General features: G+C 35.9%; 1 protein-coding gene across 1 annotated transcript; it reads right to left on the bottom strand.

Annotated features, from left to right (window-relative positions):
• Positions 1-74: 74 nt before the first annotated feature.
• Positions 75-8440, bottom strand: rnf181 (ring finger protein 181). Its single transcript, XM_073840194.1, has 6 exons — positions 8364-8440; positions 7726-7823; positions 6397-6530; positions 3926-4041; positions 446-520; positions 75-360 (listed from the first exon to the last, which is right to left on the bottom strand). Exons 2-6 carry the CDS (start codon positions 7809-7811, stop codon positions 301-303), a joined length of 471 nt encoding a protein of 156 aa, XP_073696295.1. The 5' UTR covers positions 7812-7823; positions 8364-8440; the 3' UTR covers positions 75-300.
• Between the last annotated feature and the right edge of the window lie 3303 nt (positions 8441-11743).

Raw genomic sequence — 11743 nt, 5'->3', positions numbered from 1 at the left:
TTCTGCATTTAAAATGTAAGAAATCTAATATGAAATCGTGGAGCAAACACATTCAAATCCACACAAAAACCAACTGCTTTAAAACATTTAATAAAATCAGAAGTGTGTCTATAAGGCTACATTACAGCTCCATACAAACAGTTCTCAGTGCATAGCCATACAAAGCAGTCTTAAAAGTGATAACATTAAAAACTTTTACACGCAAATGTACTCATTTCAAAGCCTGGTCCCTGCACAGTAAACTCTCACTTCCAACAAACTGAAAGTTAAATTCATATTCAAGTCTTAAAGGAGCTGAGGTCATGTGTACATGGCTCCATGTAGATCCTCTAGTCTGTGTTCTCTTTGTCTTCTCCGTTCCTGTAAAAACAGACAAATATAGAAGAATACAATGAACGAGTTACAGAAATAACAATAACAGAAAACGGTTATTGCACAGTCTTACCTTGTCTTTTTTGAACTCCTCATAGTCTGGATTGTCAGTAGGTAGTTCAAGTCGACACAATGGACATGAATTGGTCTGTAATGTTATGTAGAAACACTTATAAATATGTCAAGTGTGAAATATTATCCATTGTAACTTGCTGTTCAAGTTTGGGGTTGGTAAGATTTATTCATGTTTCTAAAAGAAGTCTCTTGTGCTCACCAAGGCTGCATTTATTTAACAAAAATACAGTAAAACAGTAGATATTATTACAATTTAAAATCACTGTTTTCTATTTTAAAATGTAATTTATTTCTGTGATTGTAAAGCTGAATTTTCAGCTTAACTACTCATTCATTAATGTCTCATGATTCTTTAGAAATCATTATAATATGCTGATTTGCTGCTCAAGAAACACTTATTAACATTGAAAACACTTTTTTGTGGAAACTGTGATACTTTCTCTTCATGATTCGATTTATGTAGATTTGATTTATACGGAAAGTTTAAAAGAACACCATTTGCATGTTTGTCACACTTTAATGTTTCAGATCGTCAAACTAATTTAAATATTAATCAAAGATGACACAAGTAAACACAACATGCAGTTTTTAAATGAAGGGGTTTTTTTATGAAGGGAAAAAAATTCCAAACTCACATGGCCCTGTGTGAAAAACTGTTTGCCTCCCCCCCTGTTGAAACATAACTGTGGTTTATCACACCTGAGTTCAGTTTCTTTAGCCACATCCAGGCCTGATTACTGCCACACCTGTTCGCAATCAAGAAATCACTTAAATAGAACCTGCCTGACAAAGTGAAGTGGACCAAAAGATCCTCAAAAGCTAAGCATCATGTTGAGATCCAAAGAAATTCAGGAACAAATGAGAAAGAAAGCAATTGAGATCTATCAGTCTGGAAAAGGTTATAAAGCCATTTCTAAAGCTTTGGGACTCCAGCGAACCACAGTGAGAGCCATTATCCACAAATGGCGAAAACATGGAACAGTGGTGAACCATCCCAGGAGTGGCTGGCCGACCAAAATTACAACAAGAGCGCAGCGACAACTCATCCAAGAGGTCACAAAAGACCCCACAACAACATCTAAAGAACTGCAGGCCTCTCTTGCTTCATTTAAGGTCAGTGTTCATGACTCCACCATAAGAAAGAGACTGGGCTAAAATGGCCTGCATGGCAGAGTTCCAAGACGAAAACCGCTGCTAAGCAAAAAGAACATAAAGGCTCGTCTCAGTTTTGCCAGAAAACATCTTGATGATCCCCAAGACTTTGGGGAAAATACTCTGTGGACTGACGAAACAAAACTTTTTGGAAGGTGTGTGTCCCATTACATCTGGCGTAAAAGCAACACAGCATTTCAGAAAAAGAACATCATACCAACAGTAAAATATGGCGGTGGTAGTGTGATGGTCTGAGGCTGTTTTGCTACTTCTGGACCTGGAAAACTTGCTGTGACAAATGGAACCATGAATTCTGCTGTTTACCAAAAAATCCTGAAGGACAATGTCCGGCCATCTGTTCGTGACCTCAAGCTAAAGTGAACTTGGGTTCTACAACAGGACAATGATCCAAAACACACCAGCAAATCCACCTCTGAATGGCTGAGGAAAAACAAAATGAAGACTTTGGAGTGGCCTAGTCAAAGTCCTGACCTAATTCCTATTGAGATGCTGTGGCATGACCTTAAAAAGGCGGTTCATGCTCGAAAACCTTCCAATGTGGCTGAATTACAACAATTCTGCCCAGATGAGTTTGTCAAAATTCCTGCACAGCACTGTAACAGACTCAGGTCTGTTACAAGTTATCGCAAATGCTTGATTGCAGTTGTTGCTGCTAAGAGTGGCCCAACTAGTTATTAAGTTTAGGGGGCAAACACTTTTTCACACAGGGCCATGTGGGTTTGGATTTTGTTTTCCCTTCATAATAAAAAACTTCATTCAAAAACTGCATGTTGTGTTAACTTGTGTTATCTTTGATTAATATTTCAATTAGTTTGATGATCTGAAACATTAAAGTGTGACAAACATGCAAAAAAAAAAAAAAATCAGGAAGGGGGCCAACACTTTTTCACACCACTGTATCTCAAATACACATTTTTGGAACAATTTAAATACTGTTATTGTCACTTAAAACAATTGATTTTTTTGTTGTTGTTGTTTTTACTGTACCAGTATGTTGTATTGTATAGTACAGTAGTGTACAGTCGTGGCCAAAAGTTTTGAGAATGACACAAATATTAGTTTTCACAAAGTTTGCTGCTCAACTGCTTTTAGATCTTTGTTTCGGTTGTTTCTGTGATGTACTGAAATATAATTACAAGCACTTCATACGTTTCAAAGGCTTTTATCGACAATTACATGACATTTATGCAAAGAGTCAGTATTTGCAGTGTTGGCCCTTCTTTTTCAGGACCTCTGCAATTCGACTGGGCATGCTCTCAATCAACTTCTGGGCCAAATCCTGACTGATAGCAACCCATTCTTTCATAATCACTTCTTGGAGTTTGTCAGAATTAGTGGGTTTTTGTTTGTCCACCCGCCTCTTGAGGATTGACCACAAGTTTTAAGATCTGGGGAGTTTCCAGGCCATGGACCCAAAATTTCAACGTTTTGGTCCCCGAGCCACTTAGTTATCACTTTTGCCTTATGGCACGGTGCTCCATCATGCTGGAAAATGCATTGTTCTTCACCAACCTGTTGTTGGATTGTTGGAAGAAGTTGCTGTTGGAGGGTGTTTTGGTACCATTCTTTATTCATGGCTGTGTTTTGGGCAAAATTGTGAGTGAGCCCACTCCCTTGGATGAGAAGCAACCCCACACATGAATGGTCTCAGGATGCTTTACTGTTAGCATGACACAGGACTGATGGTAGCGCTCACCTTTTCTTCTCCGGACAAGCCTTTTTCCAGATGCCCCAAACAATCGGAAAGAGGCTTCATCGGAGAATATGACTTTGCCCCAGTCCTCAGCAGTCCATTCGCCATACTTTTTGCAGAAGATCAATCTGTACCTGATGTTTTTTTTTGGAGAGAAGTGGCTTCTTTGCTGCCCTTCTTGACACCAGGCCATCTTCCAAAAGTCTTGGCCTCACTGTGCGTTCAGATGCGCTCACACCTGCCTGCTGCCATTCCTGAGCAAGCTCTGCACTGGTGGCACTCCGATCCCGCAGCTGAATCCTCTTTAGGAGACGATCCTGGCGCTTGCTGGACTTTCTTGGACGCCCTGAAGCCTTCTTAACAATGCAGTGGAAAGTTTTTTTCGGGATTAAGTTAATTTTCATGGCAAAGAAGGACTATGCAATTCATCTGATCACTCTTGATAACATTCTGGAGTATATGCAAATTGCTATTATAAAAACTTAAGCAGCAACTTTTCCAATTTCCAATATTTATGTAATTCTCAAAACTTTTGGCCACGACTGTAGTGTATTTACTTCTTGTCTGGTCAACAAAGGATCATACAGAAAATACTATAACCACTAAACGTACCTTACTGAGCCATGGCAGGATGCATCCTGTGTGGAAGAGATGTTTGCAGGGCATCTCTCTTACAGTCTCTTGCTCCTCGAACTCCAGTAAACACACCGGACACTTTAGTGCTTTATCTGTCAAATACAAAAAGAGCTTGAGGAAAGCTCAGGAAGAATGGAGAGCAAGGATTAAAGATCTTCTAATTCAATCAAGCCTGCTGCCAATGCCAACCCAAAATGTATTTAGTTACCACTTGTAGTACACTTGAACCCACTAGTGTATGAAAGATGGGTTCAAGTGGTAACTAAATACATTTTTAAATACAGAGGTAGTATGTTAAAAGCGCATATTAGTTCATATTTCCGGTGTCCAAAAATAGCACATTTGAGCTGAACTTAGATGTTCATAAGATTATCTTAAATTTGTGTGTGAAAAATTGAGTACATTATAGACAGTGTTGGGAGTAACGCATTACAAAAGTAATATGTTACAGTAGTTTATTACTTTTTGCTGTAACGCGGTAATATAACGCATTACTAATACAATTTGGGTAATAATATTACTCGTTACAATCTCAGTAACGCAAGTTACATCAACATATTTTAACTCAACATTAATTTGTGAATTAAAAAAAGTCCACAAGTAAAATATTTTGTCTTCCTGTTGCTGGAATTCGATGGTTGAGATGACTGCAGAGACGGATTCTACATTTATGAGATGGACGCACTCCCGTTATGGAGAAACAGCACGAGTAACTCCTAGAAACATCTAGACTGGTGCCAGTAACACTAAACTAATGATGAGAGCTGCGGAGTCGGAGAAGAGAAAAAATGACGGACGAGCGCATAAGCAACAAAAAATAAGCTAAAAATGACTAAATCTGTTTTTATTAAATCATAGTCCGCATATAAAATGGATGAATAGGCCTACGCGAAATATATCTGATTTTCAAAACGAAAAGACTGAGTGACAAGCTGCTGAGTTTGGTTCACTTTTGTGTGGAGTGGCGCTCTATGAAAGTTCACGGAAAGGAAACCAAGATGACAGAAATAAAAGTAAACACACTGCAGTTATAAATGATCTGTATGACCAAAAATGACGGAGTTATTCCGCTATTCGATTGCCCCGGCGCCTCACGCACACACAGCGTTGCAAAAGTTGCAGTCTGTTAATTATAAGAATAAAATACAGTCACTGGTCAAATGAAATAGTGCGTACTGCATAGTATCCGTGCCGTCAGCCTGAGCTCGGGCCAAACACATATTTGCTCATGTGAGGAGGATGTTTTATAAGCGCGTTAAGTACAAATCCTGGTTTACATAATAGTTTAGCATTCAAATACATCACGAATATGGACACATTTAATTGGATTGATGCAGAATGAGAGAGGTAGGCTGCACGAGAACAACACCGTTTGTTTTTAGTTTCGCTTTTACCCTCATTCGTTTTGGCTTGTTTAGCAACTTGTATTCTTCATTCTTGGTTGTTCTGAAAACCATTTAAAATAGCCTATAGGCTATTCATTGTGTTTAATGATTGTACATTATAACACTTCGCTTTATTTACCGGTGTTATTTCTGAAAGTATTAATGAGTTTTGTGCTTATCTGTGTTTAACCTAAACTACAACGTAACATTAATAGACATACCGGTAGGCCTACCTAAATATGTTTTTATAATTTTATGCTAGCTATCCTAAATTTAATGTATAATGAGCAGCTATAAACTTTTTTTTGGCATTTTATAATCTGTGGATATTTTGATGAAAGTAACTCAACAGTAACTTAAAAGTAGTGTAACGCATTACAATTTAGAGACAGTAATATTGTAATGTAACTAATTACTATTAAAAGACAGTAACTAGTAATATATAATGTATTACGTTTTGGAAGTAACTTGCACAACACTGATTATAGAAGTGCACTTTTTTTCAGCTTGGGAAGCACAAGAAACCATCCATCTAAAGTTATTCCCAATTATCATGTTGCTAATATAACTCTGTGTAATATGTGACCCTGAGCCACAAACCCAGTCATAACGGTAATTTTTTTTAAATTGATATTTATACATCATCTGAAAGCTAAATAAATAAGCTTTCCATTGATGTATGAATAGGACAATATTTGGCTGAGACACAACTATCTGAAAATCTGTAATCTGAGGGTGCAAAAAATCTAAATATTAAGAAAATTGCCTTTAAAGTTGTCCACATGAAGTCCTTAGCAATGCATATTACTAATCAAAAATTAGGTTTTGATATATTTATGGTAGGAACTTTACAAAATATCTTCATGGACCATGATCTGTACTTAATATCCTAATGATTTTTGGCATAAAAGAAAAACTGATCATTTTGACCCATACAATGTATTTTTGGCTATTGCTACAAATATACCCATACTATTTAAGACTGGTTTTGTGGTCCAGGGTCACATATTGTCTTCTATTAATGTGTAGTTTGCATGTGATTATGAATGAGTACTCTGTCACCTGCTTGTTCAGGAGAGATGATGACCACAGGAAGACTTTGAACCACAGCTTTGGCTGCAGGAGGGGGAAGACGCTGGTCCCAATCCGACAAATCAAATGAACCTGAGTCTATATCAAGACCCTGCATTAGAGACCTATAGCAGGAAAAAAAAATCATGAATACAGTAAAAAAAAGTGAAATATTATTACAACTTAAAACAACTGATTTCTATTTTAGTATATTTTAAAATGAAATTTATTCCTGTGACGGCAATGCTGAATTTTCAGTAGAAATTACTTGATTATTCTACTATGCTGAAAGAATTTTTTTTTCTTATTATTAAAGGGATAGTTCAGCCAAAAATGAAATTCTGTCATAAGTTATTTACTCTTATGTCATTCCAAACACTTAAAACCTTCGTCTATCTGCTGAACACAAATTTAGATATTTTTGATGAAATCCAAATGCTCTCTGAATCTCCATAAAAACCAAGAGTCTTACAATGGTCAAGACACAGAAACGTAGTAGGGACATTGCTAAAATAGTCCATGTGACATCAGTGGTTCAACCATAATTTTATGAAGCTTTGACAATACTTTTTGTGCACAAAGAAAACCAAAATAACCTATTTATTCAACTATTTCTTGCCTTCTGGGACAGTCTGCCGCCATTATCAAGAGTACACATATAGTATAATAAAGTTGTTGTTGTTTTTTTTTGTGCACAAAAAGTATTTTCGTAGCTTCTTAAAATTACGGTTAAAATTATTATGCCACATGAATTATTTTAACAATATCCTTACTACCTTTTTAAGCCTTAAACATGTCAGTTGTGTTCCTGTCTATGCAGGGTCATAGAGCACAGATTTCATCAAAAATATCGTAATTTTTGTTCCAAAGATGAACGAAGGTCTTACGGGTTTGGAGTAATTAATGACAGAATTTTCATTTTTGGGTGAACTATCACTTTAACATCGCTGGCAAGTGGTTGTGGTAATACATGTGGTATTTTTTTCAGAAACCATGATACATTTTTTTCTTTATCCTTTTATGAATAGAAGATTAAAAGAACAGCATTTATTTGAAATAGACAACATTTGTAATATTATAAATGCCTTTACTGTCACTCTGGATCAATTTCAATACTTGCTGATTTTTTTTTTTTTTTTTTTTTTTTTTTAGAAAAATCTTACTGACTGCAAACTTTTAAATGTTAATGTGTATGTACACCTACACACGAAAATAACTATTTTTGTACATAATATTTACAAACAAAATGTATCAATATTATATATATATACATTATGAGTAAGTTTGAGCTCGTCTAGATGGCGCTGTCGTGTTGGTTACCTCGCAAGCTCCAGCAAAGCGTTCTGTCGGTACTGTTCTTCTGGATTCGTGGGCTCACAGTCATGCTCATCAAAATATGAGGCCATTTTCTACTTCACCTGATAAACACATAGAATGACATTAGAATGACATTTAACAGAGGGGCTGAGGAAACCTGAAGGTTCAGGATCAATGAACAAACAATGAAGTTGCTAGTTCACTCTAACCGAGAAACTGAGAGTTGAGAGTTTAAGCAACTATTTTTTATAACGAATGTTTACATTTTAGAAAGCAATGAATGTTATTGATCACGATTTTACGATGATCTTACTATATTTACTACATTGGTGCTGGTTAATATTCAAGAACAACCATGGTATAAAATGTCAGGTAGTCTCTCTCTTCTTAGACTAACTGACAGACAAATAGCATATTAGATGAAAATAAATTACGGTTCGGATGTGAGCTTTTCACAAATCCAATGGCTTTTAAAAGATAGAGGCTGCTGACATCAATATCTAATAACAATAATACTACCCCCTGCTAGCTGGTTAGCATAACAATTCAAAGTTCTAATTTACCAAACATCAATGAATCTCAAAAAGAACATACCTTATTCGTCTAAATGCTTAAAATATAATAAATGAAATTCGACCTACTGTAAATTCACCCACTGTTATGAAAATTGCTTATCATCAGGGATGGAAACTAGTTTCACTGCACTGTCAGCGCGAACACAACAACTCTATCGCGATATTTGCGAGAGGACATGAGTTGCCAGAGTGTGGTTAAAAAATCCCCTAATAGTGTCATTTTAATTTTTAGTGTTTACTAAGGTGAATGGAAATTTATGTGAATGCTATTTATATACATGTTTCTTTTTAATTTAGTACATAGAAACATATATATGTTTGGTAAAAATGTTTTGCATTGCGAACAAACAAAAATAAATCTCTTCATGTTTCTAGTCCTGCAGGCAGTTAGTGGGTGTGTGTGGTTGCCATGACACTGAAGGCCATGGATGTGTACATGTCAAACAATTTCTGCTTTTCAGACCCGCTTCTAGAGAAAACTTCGAGTGGAAACACGTTGACGTAAGTGTGAAAACATATTAAAAAACTTAAGCAATTCATGGAAAAATATATGTTTGAGAGTTCTGAAACAAAGCAAAATACTTTTTGCTATCTTTAATTACTGATAATAAATTCAATGAGCTACAAATAAGATTATGCTGCAGTATATATAATTTGTGTGTTATAATCCTGGACAGCAAAAGTGTGCATTGTCCTGTTAAAATACAACTTTAAATTTACCTTAGATATTAAATAGCATAAGTAAATAAACAGGCATGCATTATCCTTTGTATTATCCTCGTGTGAAATCTGTGAAAAGTTGTTTTTTTGTTAGACTTTATGGGGTTCTTTGTATGTAAGAGCCCCTAGTGTTTGTTGGGGACCCTTTATGCTGTGTTTCCTAGGCAACCGTATAAACAACTATAAACTGGCTGCTTCCATTATGGCTCAAATGCTCTGGATTCCAAAGAGATATGATAGTTTTACATCTCATTCTCATGCATAAATGATTTTTTTGTCTTTTTAGAACGATCATGGAAAATGACGGCTCTGGTGAAAACACCGATGAGCTGCTGTCTGCAGGTCAGAAACCATTCACATTTTCCTTTCATGTTTATCCTGTATCTATTATAGTACAAACCCTCTGTATGTCTCTTTTCTTCTCAGAGGTGGATGAGGGAGTTGATGTTTATGGGCTTATACCTCTGGCATTGTCCCATGATCACTGCGATGTACTGCTGGACGCCATAGACACACAGCTGAGTCATCTACAGGTCAAGCACTTATAGTTTGATGAAATATTGATAAGCATGGTGTATTATTTTTGTCAGAGCAAGAGTAGAATTTTGTCCTGATTTTGTGCTCCACCAATAGATCCATAGCCAAAGCCGAATGCATGGAGGAAACAAGAGATATGAATTTCCTTTCTCGGGTAAGCATGAACCACTTTTCTGCAATAAATAATCAAATTTTAGTGCATTTGTAGTGTTCTATAGTTGAAGTCAAAAGTTTACATACACCTTACAGAATCTGCAAAATGTTAATTATTTTACCAAAGTAAGAAGGATCATACAAAATGCATGTTGTTTTTTATTTAGTACTGAACTGAATAAGACATTTTGCATAAAATAGATTTACATATAGTCCACAAGAAAAAAGAATAGTTAAATTTATAAAAATTACCCTGTTCAAAAGTTTACGCACACTTTATTCTTAATACTGTGGGTCTTTTTCTGTTTAGTGATAGTTGTTCATGAGTTTCTTGTTAGTCCTGAACAGTTAAACTGCCTGCTGTTCTTCAGAAAAATCCTTAAAGTCCCACAAATTCTTTGGTTTTTCAGCATTTTTGAGTATTTGAACTGATATGAACCCTTTTCAACAATGATTGTAAGATTTTGAAATCCATCTTTTCACACTGAGGACAGCTGAGGGACTCATATGCAACTATTACAAAATTTCAAACACACACTGATGCTATAGAAGGATTATTATGTATTAGTAAATACATAATTGGAAAATTATGTATTAAGAAAGTTTTCCTTCTGGAGCACCATTGAGAGTTTGAACCTTCTGAATTTGAAGTTTAAAAGAGTTCAAATACACAAAAATGCTGAAAAACCAAAGAATTTATGGGACCTACACAATTGCTCTGAAGAACCACAGGCAGTTTAACCGTTCAGGACTCACAAACAACTATCACTAAACAAAACAAAAAAACACAGCTGTGTATCAGGTAACAACACACTATTAAAAATGAAGTGTATGTAAACTTTTGAAAAGGAACATTTCTCTAAATTCAACTATTATTTTCTCTTGTGGACTAAATGTAAATTACTTTTATGTGAAATATCTTATTCAGGTCAGTACTAAATAAACAATAACATGCATTTTGTATGATCCCTCTTTTTTTGGTAAAATAATTAACATTTTGCAGATTCTGGAATGTGTATGTAAACTTTTGACTTCAACTGTATTTATTATTTTATATTATGTAGTATTTAAAACGCAGTTATTTTCCTAATGTTCTATATATATTCCAGTCTATCTTGATCGGAGTCAGTCTGTAAGTAAAGACACAGGCTTGGGGAGCACTGTTCCGACCAATGATAAAACACCATCCAATCTTGACGAGACTCAGTCAGGTAGTCAAGAAATGATATATTTTTTATTTTCTCATTCCTCTAGTTTAGTTATTTTAGAACGTATTCTACCACCCCTCTAATTATTATATTTCTTTTCTTATACTGTTATAATAACATTTAAACATTTTGATATGAAATTTAGATTTACAGTTTCTTACAGATCTTAAGATATTCCATCATTTCATTTCCTGTTCCAAATATCAGAAGGCAAAGATGACCAAACAGAGCATCAGACAATGGAGATGATAAAAGTTGGAGTCGCAGCTACAGATGTGTGGCATCCAGAAGGTAGTGGCAGCTTGAGCTCCGTGTCCAGGGTAGAGCAGTGTTGTTGGAGACTGGAGAGGCTTCTCGGGGAAAATGCTGAGGTGGCAAGGATGGGAAAAGAGGAGGACGACCTCTCGGTGGACAGCATCTGCACTGAGGAATTCTCAACACGTTTTAGAGAGGAAATGCTGGTTCTGCCGGCTTCAGGTATCCAACTTTTTCCTACCGTAAGAGTGGGCACAGCCATTTGTAAATTTTATAGGTCTGGCTTCCAGTCTCATCCACGTCCAACAATTTTTAGCTGTTTTTAGCAGTTTTCCTGCTTGATATTGAAAATTTGTGTTTTTATGATTGTGATTGTTATAATGCCAATATAGAACTTTTATTTTTATGCATCTCACAGATACAGCAGGACCTTTTCGCTATGAGCTTTTTAGATTTGCCAATGCTCAAATAAAACCTTTTTGTCTTCTGATAGGAATCCCCATGCAGAGTTTGGATTCAGTCACCATAGACACTGATCTGGACACAGTGTGCTCAGAACAGGTTCGACAGCAC

This window comes from Garra rufa, chromosome 5, assembly GCF_049309525.1.
Source record: "Garra rufa chromosome 5, GarRuf1.0, whole genome shotgun sequence".
In the NCBI taxonomy this organism is placed as follows: Eukaryota; Metazoa; Chordata; class Actinopteri; order Cypriniformes; family Cyprinidae; genus Garra; species Garra rufa.
The sequence above is the reverse complement of the archived record's forward strand: the minus strand, read 5'-3'. Positions and strand labels throughout refer to the sequence as shown.

Bases quoted from the DNA above. Each gene is read 5' to 3' on its own strand.
- rnf181 (XM_073840194.1), bottom strand. From the start codon at position 7,811: ATGGCCTCATATTTTGATGAGCATGACTGTGAGCCCACGAATCCAGAA. The intron at 521-3,925 runs GTACGTTTAGTG...ATAACATTACAG, and splicing joins TCCTGCCATGGCTCAGTAAG to ACCAATTCATGTCCATTGTG. The intron at 361-445 runs GTAAGACTGTGC...CTGTTTTTACAG, and splicing joins AGGAGTTCAAAAAAGACAAG to GAACGGAGAAGACAAAGAGA.